This window comes from Lissotriton helveticus, chromosome 5_1, assembly GCF_964261635.1.
Source record: "Lissotriton helveticus chromosome 5_1, aLisHel1.1, whole genome shotgun sequence".
Classification (NCBI taxonomy): Eukaryota; Metazoa; Chordata; class Amphibia; order Caudata; family Salamandridae; genus Lissotriton; species Lissotriton helveticus.
In genome coordinates this window covers 1,188,656,624-1,188,672,914 of record NC_136065.1, presented here as the reverse complement: position 1 = coordinate 1,188,672,914, position 16,291 = coordinate 1,188,656,624, and the positions used below count along the sequence as shown (strand labels likewise).

The 16,291-nt window shown below is 45.9% G+C and overlaps 1 protein-coding gene across 1 annotated transcript in view; it reads right to left on the bottom strand.

Moving 5' to 3' along the window:
- LOC144755208 (sulfotransferase 1 family member D1-like) overlaps positions 1-15,018 on the bottom strand; it is a 302,794-nt gene extending 287,776 nt beyond the window's left edge. The window contains exons 1-4 of the mRNA XM_078643899.1: positions 14,852-15,018; positions 12,195-12,343; positions 11,770-11,895; positions 11,076-11,173 (exon numbers count right to left, since the gene is read on the bottom strand). Coding sequence (XP_078500025.1) covers positions 11,076-11,173; positions 11,770-11,895; positions 12,195-12,342 — 372 coding nt within the window. The 5' untranslated portion in view covers position 12,343; positions 14,852-15,018. The remainder of the gene's footprint in view (positions 1-11,075; positions 11,174-11,769; positions 11,896-12,194; positions 12,344-14,851) is intronic.
- Between the last annotated feature and the right edge of the window lie 1,273 nt (positions 15,019-16,291).

The window sequence follows — 16,291 nt, the reverse complement described above, 5'->3', positions numbered from 1 at the left end:
TAATAAATTCAGAAATATATAGTACATTTTAATAAATTATCTGACACCAAAATGATATACCTTCAATCAGTAGAACTGGAGTTATGAGTTTTTAAAGTTTAAAGTGAAAAATAGCAACTAAAAGATCAAAGCGCCCACTGTGGACATTTAGTCGCATGAGACCGGGGCAAAGTCGAATGTTATGGCCAACCGTGATGGAGCGCAGTTCAAATACACAAAGTGGACTGGGCTTAGTCTTTATTTGCTTTAAGACTTAACAGAATTTTTCAATAAAAATGTCTGAGATGAAAAAGTGCAGTGGGTCAAGACAGCTCCCGGTGTCCAAGGAGGCAGGATCGTCACGGGGAGCTGTAGGAAGACATCGCAGTGAAGAATACTAGGTTTAGACTAAGGGGCATACTTATGAGTGGGTTTGTAATGTGCTCGTACCACACAACGTAGGGCATGCACAACGCAAGCTCAAAACGTGATATATGAAGCCATACAAGGCTAACTTGCATGGCCCTGAGTGGCTTCATAAATCCAGAGTGATGCAACGCAGCACAAATCGCTGCATTGCATTAGTCTGTGCCAGGGAGGCACTCCATGGATGTTGCAAGGGTGTTCCCACGCAACATCCATGGATTTTGACACATTCACAGACTTACCAAAAGTGGTAGACATGGGAATATGCCAAAATACTACACCTTTTCAGGTGAGGAATAACGAGGAGAAGTGTCTTTATTTCTGCTCGTTACTTCCTCTATGTGTGCTGCATTCTGGAAAATGCCTCAAGGGAATGTTTTGTGCAGGAAGGTGCCTCTTCCTGCATAAAAACAATCCTCCTTACAATGCAGGCACCCTTGCACTGTTTTGCAAGGTTGCCTGCGTTGGCACTAGACAGCCAAAATGATGCCAGAGCAAGGACAAAGCCAGGAATTCACCATATTCTTTTAAATATGGCACATTCCTGCCCTTTCCCTGTCATTCAGCACAGCATAGCAAGATGACTTGCTGTGCTGCATAACTTGCTTATAAAGGCCCCTACATCTTTTTTTGATGGACGTCGAAAATCTCCAATAGGACACAACTGCAGGCTGTGGACAATGAGGGCTCCATGAGGCCATATACCCTTTCTGTAAGGAACCGCTGAACTGGATTTGCTACTGTGAAGAAGAACATAGCGGGAGCTACCACAATGTAATGCCAACCAGCGATGCACCTTGGGTGGATTGGTAAACAGGTAGGATCCCTGTCTCCTCTCGGTTCTCACAGCACATTTTGGCTGAACATTTTTAAATCTCAAGTTTTGGATTTAGACTTTCTGGGCACCGTTCGCACCACTTCCAAGGGTCCAGGACTAGAGGGGACGTCTTGGTCCATTGTAGGTTCAAGAGGTTTGGATCCTTTCTGTCCCAGAGGCTCTGATCAGGAAGTTAGCCAACTACCCCTTAGAGCCACTCTAGAAGTCTCGGGTTCAAGCTGGAAAACAGGTTTCAAGCAGCAGGTCATACCTCTGAGGGCACAGGACAGGCTTTAGACCATAGGGCAGTTCTCTTGGTGCAGCAGGACAGTTCTATGACATAAACAACAAGTCACAGGCAGGTGGGCAGTCCCCTGAGAGTACTTCCAAAGGTCCAGAAGTGAACTGAGGATTGAGTCAGAGGGTACTAATTGTATACCTGATGCCAGTGTTGAAGTGCAAGAAACTTCTGGATTTATTACCCCGCAGAAGTGCTTGGAATTTCCTGCCTACCTGCTCTGGTCACAGACTGTCTGCAGTCACAATAGGCTAATATGCAGTTCTTTGCATATGAGCTTAGGTAGTGTCTTTGATGCGGGGCCCCCTCATTCTTCTTGGATGGCTCATCCTGCCTACACCTAGTCCATTTATTGTGTGACTGTCTGGGAAGCATACCCAAAGGCCAATTGCTTCTACACCTAGTTATGTGCCCCAGGATACCGACTGCAGGCACAAAATGTCAACTCTCTAAAAGTAGCATTTTCAGAATTGTGACTTAAAATCACAATTAACCAATAAGGAGGATTTAAAATAACAATTACATGGACACCGAACATGATATTTCCACCTGCTCACCAACAAACGTTATCACTTTTTAAATGTAATTTAAAAAAAAATGTTATCCTATACGACACGTAGGCCTCACAGCAGTAAAAAACACATTTGAGAATTGTTCTTTAACCGGACATGTGAAACTTAAAAGTACATGTTCAACTTTTTGAAATACCATGCATCCTGTCCTATGGGATGTTTAGGGTTTAAACTAAGGGAGAATTCATTTTATTAAAAAGAGAGTTTTCAGCTTGGCAAAAGGATTATTTTGCTGTGTCTAATTTGCAGATTAAAATTACAGACAGTCTGTAGTGGGGGGCCTGAGACATGTTTAAACTTAAGTGGGTGTCACAATAAATGCTGCAGGCCCACGAGTAGCATTTAATTTTCAGGCCCAAGGTACATGTAGTACCACTTTACTAGGGGCTTCTAAGTAAATTAATTGTGCCCATTGGTTGTAAGCCAATGTTACCCTTTTTAAATGAGAGAGCCGCGGCGCTAGGTGTAGTGTGACTGCCGTTCAAGGGAAGTGCTTTTCTGCCTCTGGGACCTGTTTTCTGCACCGAGGGCAACCTTGCTACATCGTCACGGAGCGTGGGGACAAGCGCGAGTGAGAGGCACGCTACCTACACGCGGGACTCCATCTCCCAGGATCCTCCCTGAAGCCCACACCTGCAGTGGGGCTCGAGCACCGCCCCCCTGCTGGCGCTTTAAAACACCTCGCCGGGTGCCGCAGCGCTAGGTGTAGTGTGACTGCCGTTCAAGGGAAGTGCTTTTCTGACTCTGGGACCTGTTTTCTGCACCGAGGGCAACCTTGCTACATCGTCACGGAGCGTGGGGACAAGCGCGAGTGAGAGGCGTGCTACCTACACGCAGGACTCCATCTCCCAGGATCCTCCCTGAAGCCCACACCTGCAGCGGGGCTCGAGCACTGCCCCCCTGCTGGCGCTTTAAAACACCTCGCCGCAGCGCTAGGTGTAGTGTGAGTGCCGTTCAAGGGAAGTGCTTTTCTGCCTCTGGGACCTGTTTTCTGCACCGAGGGCAACCTTGCTACATCGTCATGGAGCGTGGGGACAAGCTCGAGTGAGAGGCGCGCTACCTACACACCGGACTCCATCTCCCAGGATCCTCCCTGAAGGCCACACCTGCAGCGGGGCTCGAGCACCGCCCCCCTGCTGGTGCTTTAAAACAACTCACCGCACCCGCTACGCAGGTGCTGCAGCGTTAGGTGTAGTGTGACTGCCGTTCAAGGAAAGTGCTTTTCTGCCTCTGGGACCTGTTTTCTGCACCGAGGGCAACCTTGCTACATCGTCACGGAGCGTGGGGACAAGCGCGAGTGAGAGGCGCGCTACCTACACGCAGGACTCCATCTCCCAGGATCCTCCCTGAAGCCCACACCTGCAGCGGGACTCGAGCACCGCCCCTGCTGCTGTCACTATTTATTGTGCGCACTACTCCGCTGCGCGGGAGCGTCCCGGGAGAGGCCCGGGACAAGGGCGGGACCATCTGTGGCCGTCCGGGGCCGAAGGAGGCCGGGCTGGGCCACCCCTTTAAACCGCTCCGTAAAAGACATTTTGGGTGAACTGTACAGCGGTACCTTGTTTTATTTTAATAATTGTCATTTTGCAGTCAAAGTGATTAACATTACCTCTTGTAGCTTAAATATTATTTTTGGGCCATTTTGGCATATATTATTGTGTTGTAGCCTTGGTATAGTCGTGTATTTTAGGTATTTCATTTTATCCCTTAATTGGCTGTAGTGGTTCTGAGCAGCGGCATGGGTAAGGGAGACAAGCCAACTCCGCATCGCCCTACGACCAGGCTATTAACGGCGTCTACGCAACCCCTACCTAGCCTCACGGCTATTGATAAAATGCTTCAGAAAACCATAGGGGTTGTGGCTAACGCCATAGAAAACACGGAAAGGCGTCTTTCGATTACCACTGCTATGCCCTCCTCCACTCTTTTGGAGGACTGCTCTGTAGCCACAGCTTTTCCTACAGATTTTATGACCTCCCTTATGCCCTCATTCTCAGATCTACCTGGTGTTCAGATCGCATCTGACTTAGATTTTGTTGAGTGTGCACAATCACGATCTTCCCCTTCTCCCACCCAGGTTCCTCCTCAGGAGCATGTGGGCGGTGCTAGACCCAAAACATCTAAGAAGAAGGGGAAACCCACTAAGGCATCTGTACCTACCCCTGCTTGTGGAGTTTCTAAGCAGGGCTCTTATGACCCTAATCCCGGTACTCGTGTTTTCTCTGGTCCCCCGCTGTGGGCTACTAACCTTTTGTCCGATCTTCAGGCCCACATGAACTGGTCATCAACACCCATTTTAAATCTTTGTCTTCTAAGATTGTTAGACTGGTTTCTTTGATAAATAATAAAGGCCCAAGGAAAACACAAACAGGCACTGCGCCGGGGATTTCTATCTCGGCTCTGGCTAAAGGACCCATCAATGTGGCCGCGAGGGATCAGCCTTCGGGCAACAGTCCTTGCCCCAATCCCTCCACCTCTGTATCGATCCCTCCTAAATCCACAGAAATAACAACATGTTGGGCTCTTCTAAATATACTCCCCTAACAAGCTTCCTCCGGAAGCCTCACCCTACGTGGTGGTGCTCACTGGCGTCCCTGCCCTCCCTTGCGATACAAGAGAATCTTTTCCGGAATTGAAGAACAAAGTTATTTTCTGGTTAAGTAGGCATAGACCTTTAATGGGTGCAGGGCAGGGAGAAATTATGTTTGCTCGTAGAGTAAGCTGGTTGGGGACGAGACCTAAGGACATTAGTGGTGACTGCGTGATTGTGAACTTTTGGGATCCAAGGACTGTGGAGAAGTGTGGCTCAGGGGTTAGAGGCAGCAGACCCGGAAGCTGAGATCGGTCCTGGACCAGGGTTCAATTCCCGCCTCAGCAGGTCTTGGGCTAAAAATTCCACGGACTTGATAATTCTCGCCCCGGTGCCTCCTCGACTCACGGGTTCACACTCTGAGACTCTGGGCAATAGCTTGCTTAATCTCCACAACGGCCCCTCGCGGTGGGATGCCTGACTTTCACCTTGTGGATACCCTGCTATCTCACAGGGGAATACCAGGAAGGGTTCCCTAAGCAAGCGCCGGGAAACCCACTGCGGGTAGCTGTGCGCTATATAAGCTCAACTACATTTACATTTACATTTACTGTTGAACATGTATTACACTATCAAGGGTTTTCTTTTGCGAACTTTATTGATACCGTTCATCTGGGGTACTTCTACTCACAATCCCCAGCTTTAGGGGAGTCTGACTTATTTTGCCCCTCTCCTACTGGTTACGACTACGAATTTAACATTGCTGTGGGTAATAGATACTCTGCCTTAAGTAATATAGACTGACCACTACCAATTTGTTCCCCCGTAGGACCGGACTCGCCCCACTTGGCAGGGCGAAGGGTGCTTCTGGTGTGTCAGCAGGCCTGGAAGGGATACATTTTATTATTCCTTTGCCCTCTCCTAACCATGGGTCAGTTAGTTCTGTGGTTGAAGAGGGCAATTATTTACATCCTAAACCCTCCACCCCTAGTGAACCTTCATTACTGGCGGACCCCCTGCCTCCATGCTTCATCCCACTTTCCACTTATAGGCTCGTGGAATGTGGTAGGACTTGAGAGAAAGCTGCTAAATCCAGAGTGGGGAGAACTGTTGGGGTCCTATGACTTATGCCTCTTTCAAGAGACCTGGATGCTGTCTTCTCCGGACCGGGAGGGATATGCGTCCTTCCACGTCCCTGCTGTCCAGGGCTTGAGGGGCAGACCCTCGGGGGGCTATGTATTTGGGTGGCTGTTCATCTGGGATGCACGATAAAGGTTGTAGATTCTGACTGCCCGGACATTCTTTGTGCCCTACTAAATTTTAATAATGGGACTGTGCTGGCAGTGTTTAATGTATATCTGCGCCCCCATCCGCTCCAGCTGGGCCTATCAATTCTGGAAACACTGGAGGCTCTTCTACAATCCCTCCCCCCGGGTGCCCATAAAATTATTGGTGCAGATCTTAACTGCCATTTTGAGCCTCTTCCGGGGATTTCTTCCGTATCCTCAGAAGAGGACGAAAGCTGGTTCATTCCGGACTGCATCATGTACCCTGAAAAGCGCCTACTACCACTGGCCCTTGCGATTAACAAGTTGGTTTTTCTACATTCACTAAGGGCGTGCAATGGTAGATTGGTTTCAGATGTTCCAGGGACTAGCACATTTAATAGATCGGGGGAAGCACTATGATAGATTACATACTGGTGAATGTAGAGTTTTGGGCTTGCCTCAGAACCTTCTCGGTGATTCCAAGGTTTGACAGCGACCATAACTTACTGTCATTAGAATTGCTAGCTCCCCTTGGTAGCCGCCATGAACAAGGATGTGAGAAGACGGCTACTGACTGCAATCTAGTCATAGCAGCGGGAGGGAGAAGAGTTAGATGGGAGAGGATTGCACTGGTACCTGAGAGGCTGGCAGAATTGTATCAACTTGTTGTAAGCTCTCTCACGGAGGTCTCTAACCTCCTAGGCACAGCTTGGGAACCTCTCCCTTGCCACTCCCAGGGGCTGCAAGACATACATAACAACCTTTTCAGCTCCCTGGCCTGCCATTTCTATTCTTTGGGTGCTAAGAGCGGCGGGACAAAGAGGCGGGATCACTGGTTTAATAAAGCATGTAGCTACGCGGAGAGGCGTTTGATCAGGGAGGTCAAATCGGGCTCTACTACTAGCATTAGAATGGCGAGGGAGGTGTACAAAACTTTGATTAGGAGGCTAGGGCCGAGTGGGAAGCCGCCAGGTGGGATAGTATCCGGGTGGCATTGGGAGCCCGAGATTTCAGGTCATTCTGGAATCTCGTGAGAGTCGGGTCGGCCGAGGGGAAGTCTGCCATCATCCCTAATCTAAGTGAAGACGTGTGGTTAGATCACTTTAAGCCCCTGTATTCATCTGGCTACAGTGACCACCACAAGGAGGCCGTAATGCAAATCAGTCACACAGAATTGGCTCTCCTGGAAGCCCCGGCCTTGGCCTGCCCACCTTGCTCTGTCCATGAAATGCGGGTGGCCCTTGATAGTTTGAAATTAGGAAAAGCCCCGGGCCTGGACAGGATCCCTGGGGATCTCTACCGTAGTGAACAAAAGGTCTGGGCCCCCTATATTTGCGTCTATTTTAACGCCATTCTTCAGGGTTTGGAGATCCCCAAAACCTGGCTGGGAGCTGAAATAATCCCCATCCACAAGAAAGCCTCCCCCTTGACCCGGCTAACTACCGCCCCATAAGTTTGATCGATGTCCTCCAGAAACTTTTTGCCCGCCTTTTGTTATCTAGGTTGCAGAATTGGATGAATGACCACCACATCCTAACCTCCCTACAGGCGGGCTTTCGAGCAAAAGTTTCCACCATAGACCAACTGTTTAGATTACAGTTGGTCTTCTGGAAGACGGTCACTATTGGGGCAGGTAGTTTGTTTTTGATTTTTGTGGACCTTCGGTCCACATTCGACTTGGTCCACAGAGACAAGTTGTGGGCTCTATTGCTGGCGATGGGTGCCCCCCCTATTTGTGCCACCTATTTAAACGATTGCATCAGGGCACATATGCTAGGGTGAGATATGGGAGGAGCGGGGAGTTGTCGGCCCCTTTCCCGGTAGAAAGGAGAGTAAGGCAGGGGTGCGTTCTGGCTCCCACCCTCTTCTCCCTTTTTCTCAATGGGCTAATAGACCATCTCTCGGGTGCTAAAGATCTGGACTCTCCCAGTTTAGCTGGGAGATGGATACCTGCCCTAATGTTCGCTGATGATACTCTCCTGGTGTCAAAAACGTCAGGGGGTATACAGCGAACACTAGAGGCATTTTGTTCCTTTTGCCATCTGAGACATTTGGAGATTAACATCTCGAAAACAAAGTTTATGGTCTATACCTATAAATTGCCCATTTGCCCTGCCCGCATGTGAATGGAATAGTGTTGGACCGTGTGTCCACCTTTGAGTACTTGGGGGTCACACTGAATGACAAGATGGACTGGGGGTCCCATAAGGCTAGGGCCAATTTAAAGTTGGCCCAATCATCGGGAGGTATTTTAAAGGTTTTTTATGACAGCTCATCGAAACTTCTTAGCCCGCCTCTTGAGATCTACAAGGCCCAGGCAAGAGGAGGCGCACTCTATGGCGTTGAGCTATGGGGCCATACATCAGCTGCCCCCTTGACACTCATGGAAAATAGCTTTATTAGGCGTTTGCTCCGCCTGCCTATGAGCTCACCCTTGATCCCGCTGCGGTTGGACCTGGGTCTCGTACCAATCCAGGAGATCGTAGCAAACCGCCCTCTCCTGTATTGGAGGCGTCTTTGGGCGACTCCTGAGCTTTCTAGTTATAGAGAGGACCTAAGAGACATTTTGCAGAAGGGGACCCGGGGGAAAATACCCTGGTTGAACTATATCATGCACCTCTGCCACGCTTTAGGTAGAGGAGACATGTGGTTGTCTCCCCAGGACTCCTGTCCTCTGCTTTCAAAAAAACTACTGAATGTAGCTCTAAGAAGGTATCGCATGGAATCCATAACAAGTAATCCATTGACGGGTAGGCTAACGGACACTTTTTTTAACATTAAGGGTTATCCCCGCTTTGAAGTTTTTTTGGATGATATCCAGCCCTCCTTGGCTAAAAAACTTTATATCCAATTTAGACACTGTGCATTGCAATTGAGGGCGGTAACGTACAAATGGCGGAACGCTTCCCCAACGGCAAGTACATGCCCGGGGTGTTCGAGCGATAGTGAGACAGATCTGCATGTTTTGCTCTTCTGTCCCACTTACGCTAGGGCAAGAGAGAAATGGATTCTGCAGCTTTGTAGGGCTAGGGGCTTTAGGGACTTTAGGGAGGTCTTCAGGATCCTTAAATACGATACTTCCCCTTTGATAGTGTTTGCAACAGCTAGATTTCTTCAATCTATGTGGTACACAAGATGCGCAATACTAAAACAGGAAGCCCATTCCTTGCATTAAGGGTTACTTTCTAGGAGGTTTTATATTCTTTTTCTTCTTTCTATACATTTTTAGCCATTTTATATATTGACACTTTGGTGTATTTACTTGAAGTTTTTAATAATGGTAGGAACTGTTTGTCTGAGATTTTTAACACAAGGTTTTAATTGTTTCTTTTTAAAATTGTGATGTGTTACTGTGTACGTATGGCCTTTTTATGGTATGTTACCGAAATAAAGAACTTTGACTGACTGAAATGAGAGAGCACAAGCACGTTAGCACTGATTAGCAGTGTTTAAGTGCACAAGGATCTAATGCCAACAAAAATAATTTCAGCAAATCAGGAGGGATAAAAACAAAAGGTCTGGGGTGACCATTCAGAGAAGGCCACCTCCAGCAATGTTGATTCAAATACTTTGAGGCAATGTGAGGCAACAACAGTTAGCAAAATGAAGTTCATTCAAACATGCATGCAGTGTGAGGCACAAGCTTTAAGCAAAATGAAGTTGATTTAAATACGCCTACAAAGCTAGGCACAAGTTGTGGGCAAACTGAAGTTAATTTAGATCCGCACGTCCGTTTTCTGTGCTTGCTCCACATAGCTGCTCCGTCCACAATCATTGGCAAACCCAATAGCTTTGACGTTTGCACTGTGTGCATATACCTTACAAATACCAAACCCATTAGCTCTGCTATTTTTTTTTTTACTGCCAGAGATAATTAACTTACTTTCAAGGAAAAGAACCTTCACGTTATTTCAGCCCTTTGTCTGCAAATCTCTTTACCAGAGCTGATTGTGGGTGTGCATTTCAGCCTCAGCTCTACCGCAGGTGAGTCAAATAAGTCAAAGTCCCCTGTAATTAGCGCTTAGAGGCGAGCTGATGGTCAGCAGATTCTGTGAGGTACCTTGACAGGTTAATGGACTCTCAGACCAGAGAGGCTCAGGGCCCGCTGGGTTACTGTTAGCATCTGTGTCAACATTTAGACACTTTGAAACAAAAATTGGGGAACTTTATTCAAGCTTATGATTTAGCTGTACTGGCTGTTTTTGTAAGCTTAATTATATACGAACCATGAGCGGCCCAGATTCAGGATATGCTGTTACCTCCACCCTGCGGGGAAGGGTTACTTGTGGTAGGGCTGGCAGCTCACTGCACAGAGATAATCTCTTTAATCAAGGAGCACGTGGAGCAGAAGCCGGTATGGAGCCACCCTGCTGAAACAAAGCTTGAGCTGCAACGGGCAAGCTCCTCCCCAAATTTTTATTTTTGTATTTATGTACTACAATCACTACAGCTACGTGAAACCTTTCATACTGATGCGTGGATTTCCTTTTCATGCTCATAAATAAAATTGTTCTTGTTTGCAAAATTACTAGACAAATCAGGTCTCCCAATTTTCATCAATAAGAAATTCCAGCCCCCTAGTCATTCTCCTTTAGTAGATGAGAGGGGCACGAACAGCTTGCACATAAATACTATCTATTGGCATGTGACCAACCCCTACATATAGAAAATGATATGCCGAATACTTTCTTTATTTCTTACAAATATTAGTCGCCACAGGGCACTTGCACTTTGTCCATTTTCCAATGAGAAGGAAAATAATGAATTCAGTCACCCATGAAAAGGCCATTACATCTGCCCATTATGTAGGAGATAAAATATCCAGGACCGTTCATTCTACCCAATTATTTGCACATCAGGCTACAAGACCGCAACTCAGTCTGCCAAACTTTTCTTTTTTTATAACTGACCAGTCTGCACAGTTTTGTACAGATAAGAACACTAGACATATCACACCAGCCTATTTTACTACACATAAATATCACCTAGGTCCATCCAGGTAGGCCAGTCCCATCTCGAACACACTAAATGCCCCCTTGTTTTCCCGCTCTATTGCAGCTCTTTTACTGTAAGTGATGCTAATAGCTAAGTCGCTGCCATTCCATGTTGCTCTCTTGACCAGCAGTGACCCCATCTTGTTGCCTCTTACTTCATCACTTTACCGTTGACCCCTGGCATGGGTTACCTTGCTCTTTTTGTCCCAGAAGGATTTTGGCATGAGCTGGGCTGGAAGGTGAGTCTTCCCCAGGCGTGGGGGTTTCATAACATTCAATTGCTGCACCCCTAAAATAAAAAGTTGGTCACGTAAGAAAACGTCAGTGCTGAAATTCTTGAATTAAAAAAGTATCATGGATTCACTGGCAATGTCGCTAATCCTGTCATTAACCTCCACGTCATCCTAAAGTTTTTTTTTTAAGAGTCTGTAAATGTGAAGGCAAGGATGGTATCCCAGAGCTGTACCGAGTTTAATTTTATTTAGGCCTGCCATTGTCAGTCATGTGCGTAGGCACCCCTAAGTGCAATGCACACTGACCATCTGATGCTCCACAGTTTATCTCCGCCGCAAGCCCAGCTTCAGTATGCCCGTTTTAAGAGCTGTGGAGAAGTCACATCCAGATGCACAAGTAAATCCCTGACTAACAGCTAGAATAAGCGAGGACGCTGTATAGAAACAGATAGTGGGGCATAATAAATTGCAAAATGCTGTCAATCTGTTCGACCCACTACCCTTTAAGTAATGTAAAACCAGTGCTTCCTCACAGCTTGTTATCTGGGACACTCCCTCACCTCATCCTTTGCCCTCTCTTTGAAGCTGTGGGTCTTCCGAATTCCCCCGCCATCTATCTTCCGCCAGCTGATCTATACGCGTGCAACCTCACCTGTTGGGAGTCCCGGAAAGGTGGATTCAATAAAGGCCACACGGACATGGATAGAGTTGCGTTTGCATTTTTCAGTATCACCATTGTTGTAGATCATGTCCACAATTTCACTGATCCAGGTAGTCCCTTAGGAATAAAAAAAATACCTTCATCAGGACTCACTTCTAATGGGTTGTGTTTCAGATCAGTAAGGGCTAGGAATGACCCATGGGATAGCTAACCGGTACCTCTGTATACTAGAGTTAGTGCTTTTGGAATTTATCAGGTGTGTCCTGCTTTGGGAGCTAGAATAATGTGTTTTGACTCACTGCAGCATTTATTGCATAACTTTGTGAGCTTTAAGGGCACAAGTAAATCTTGCATGCTATGAAATAGGAGATCAATGCTGCCCTCCTCTCAGGCTTTGAGACCCAAGAGAGACTCACCTGCTTTGGGGTAGGTGGCAATGATCAGGTCATCAGGCCTGGCTTGAGTTGCTTCTATCTCGGGCCAGTTGTCTGCTACAAATTTAGGCATAGGCACCCCCTGCACTGGCACCAGCTTCAGGCGCAATAAGTGGACTGTGCTCTCCATACTGCAAATAAAGATGCAAACACTTGTCAACCAAGAACACAAAATGAACATAGAAGAAACTATGTCAATAGTCCATTCCATCACCTCACAGATCTCTCAAAAACCTAGAAAAATCACACACTGAGATCACCTTCAAATGGTGCCATCAGTGGAATCCAGTGGCACCTGGTGACATTTGAAAGTGGTGGGGCGTAAAATTATTGTCATACTGCACTGCGGTGAGCGAGCATAGGGGTGCCCCCGAACAGCCCTCGGGGGTTTGGCGTGGTCCCCCCCACCATGGAAAATTTTGCAAAAGACAAATGGTGCATTTTCAAGCAAATTTGAGAAAGCAGGAAGATTAATAAAGCAATCAAAACAAAGTGATGAGAGGCAGTACAGATGAGTGTATAAATGGAGTCAACAAAACAAACACTCTCAAATCCACTTTATTTTTGCGTTGCAATTCTTTTGATTCTCTCTATTCCTTGTACCAAACTCCACAAAATCCAAAGACCAGTTGCAAGTTGCTTGCAAACGTATTGCTCAAATTCCAACGGAGATTTAAATTGTGCCTTACGTTTCTTCTTGGATGCCGACAAATTGTAAGTGGTTCGTACTTGGTTGAGGGAAGAAAGAGTTAATTATTAAATTTGCCACTGCCTTTACACTAGGTGAATTAATTGGATTACGCTTACGGTTTCTGATCGTCCCTGAGGAAGCCCCGTTGTGGGTGAGACGCATTGGCTATACAGTTTTATACAAGGAATACAGAGAATAAACAGAATTGCAATGCACAAACGAAGAGGATTTGAGAATTTTTGTTTTGTTGACTCCATTTATCACTCTTCTGTATTGCCTCTCATCACTTTGTTTGATTGTATTATATTTATGACCATGTGGCAGCTGGTCATTTGAGGTGGGCAATACAGGCTTAGATATGTATTAGTGACTAGTCTAGGTGGTGCAGTGTGTATCAGCCTTGCTGCCTCTATTTGCTTTGAAAAAAAAAGTTTAATAAAGTAATACGATTGAATTATTTATCATTTAAGAAATATCAAATTTTTATGAGCTATAGTGGACGATCTATGCGTATGCTGATGTTATCATTTGCCCATATTAACTTTTAAACACACTGATACACTCATAATTTTTTTAACTATACAATAAATACTTTCATTGACTGTGCAGTGCTGTACATCAATATGATGACACTAATTCCTTAAATTAATTTCCTTTTTCATGCAAGAAACACCATTTACAAAAAAAAGTGCAGAAAATATGAATGCATTTCAAGTAGTAGTACTCTGTGTAAAAAATGGCTGCATGTGACAGTCAAGACTTCCCATGTTATCGTTTCTACTGGTGGAGTTGCCACACACTGAAACAACATACGGCCTTGTGCAGTCACTGCACCCTAATAAACTTTACCTCTACCGACCTCCCACTTAACTTGGGCATTGCTGCTGCATTCACCAGTCAGCACATGCTGACCACTCGCATACCAGCTCTTCCTCCGGCCACAAACCCGCCGCGTACATAGCACACTGAAGAGGCTGCAGGTGAGGGAGAACATGTCAGTGGACTCACCACCGTGTTCTGCAAGAAAGCCCTAGTGAGCGCAGATATTCAGATTTATTTAAAGGAATTTTGGCCAGGGGTGCAATCGGACTTCAATCAATAAATATGAAGCACACAAACAGCATGTTCCTGCCATGGTATATAAATTGTACAGCATACAAGGCACTTGTGAACATCGTGAACCGAAACACCTCTCCGGCTAACTGCCAAAAATCACTTGGTTCCCCTGCCTAGCTTTACTTAACTGCCAAACCAGACTGACACTCGCCTAGGTCCCTACCTTGTAACAAGCATTGCTTACACCCAGGCACTTACATTTCATATACCCAAGCCTCTGAAAGGGAACTGAGCCATTGGTGATAAATGTACGACCTCGTCATGTGAGTCAGGGCACTTTCGTGTTAGGCCATGTGTAAAACGAAGGCCTAGTTAGCGTGACATGCACATTCTACATTCCACCTCGCTTCAGGTTTCCAGATTCTGCTCAGATGGGTACAATACAGTAAACACGAAAAACACACCGAAAATATTAAAAGAGCAGCGACGCTGTGCTCTTTCAAGGTGTTAGAGCATCGGACTTTAAGGAGACTGAAAGAAAGGTTCGAAGCTCGACTCCTGGACCCCCCCCCCCCCCCCCACGTGAACCCCTAAAACATGTCAACAAACTTTTAAACATTAGCAATACGAACGTTGATAATACAGCAGGTATATTGTCTTTTGGCACAAAGAGAGCTGGGTAAGAGAGGGAGACAGCACTTTTACAGCTTGTGCCACCATTCATTTCCCAGGGCTTATGCACTGGAGCCACCAAGAGGTCCACACAGCGTGACAGCAGTAGCCACCACAAAAGATGGACAAGTCAGATGAGGAAAGAAAGGAATGCAAACTGTCTCGAGGTGATTACTTCAGCAAGCAGCAACTATGGCACAGAGAAAAAAACAACACCTACCTCTGAAGTGTGTGCTTCACCACAGATTGTCCTCCAAGTGTTCTGTCAAAGACTTTGTTGGCTGTCAGCCACCGAACAGAGGCCAGGTACTTGAGCGGTGTCACTCTGTCCCTTGTTCAGGCTTGTTGGAGAAGAGGAATTTGGCTGCGATCCCCTCTTGCACCTGTTCAGCTGTAGCAACAAACAAAGGTCAGAGCTATATCAACAAACAACGTCAAACACCAGCAGACCAATCCCACCCAGAAAATTTTCCTTTATAGCAGCAGCGCAACTAGAACATTCTTTTACAATCTTCTAACTTGTAAGCATGCAAGGTCACACAACGAATTCTCCTGCCTCTTGTTTTTATGTGTCATACAGAAACAATATCACATTGTAGGGATGCGGTGAAAAGTAACACATAGAGAAATAAATGCAGTCAACGCTTTCACAAACGCCATGAGTTTTTCAAGAAGTGAAAACGAATCTGAGGGGAGACAAATCCACTGCTGGACGGACACTGGAGAACAAAACCTGTACCTAAAACCTAACTAAACAACTTCCTCTGGACTACTCGGAGGAGTTCTGTGCACCCAAGGTCAGATTTGCACTTTTGTGCTTTTGGCTCTAATTAATTTTAGGTGGATATTTGTAAGCACGTTCCACATGTTATGGCCTTATATTTCATGTGCACTTGGGTAAACGTCTGTGGGGAGAGGAGGTTTAAATGCAAAAACGACACCCATCTGCTCCTATGCTCTATTTTCTTTTTGAAAGTTTAATCAGCATTATTAAATTAAAAAATGTCAGAGTTTGAACCTAATAGGCTGTTCTCTGCTCGGCATAGCTTTAATGACCTTCCCAAAGGAGGCACATAGGTACTCCTACTCTTTCGACTTTAGATGTGTACGGATATACTTCCTTGGGAGTTTGTCATTTATTGTTGAACCCTATCGCCAATGGTGTCCGTGTTATTTACCTGGATCAGATTTCTGATGCTACTTTGGCGCATACAGCTTTTGAGTCCTATATTGTACCAATATCAGCATATGGTGTTCTCTCTATCAATTTGAACTGAACTACGCTTCTACACCATATCGGTATATATGAACTTAGAGCCCTGACGAAGTTCCAATAAGGAGCGAAACGTGTTGGCTGTGTATAGTTTCTGGTAGAGATTATCAAAATAAAGAAAATATTTATTCCTGAATTGAATGGACTTTTGTTTGATTGCAAAGTGTGCGCCTTCCACTTTTTTATGAACATTTGGATCTGAATTGCACCTCAGGACGACGGGTGCGGGAAGTATGTCGTACCATAACTATAACTATTGATGGTACTTGTTTTTCTGGCTGTGCTAGACCTTGGTCGGTCGTTATGTTCTTTACCCTTTCAAAAATGCATGATAATAAATAGATCTAACAAGAAGAATATAAGACGAATAAAATATGCATATTTACA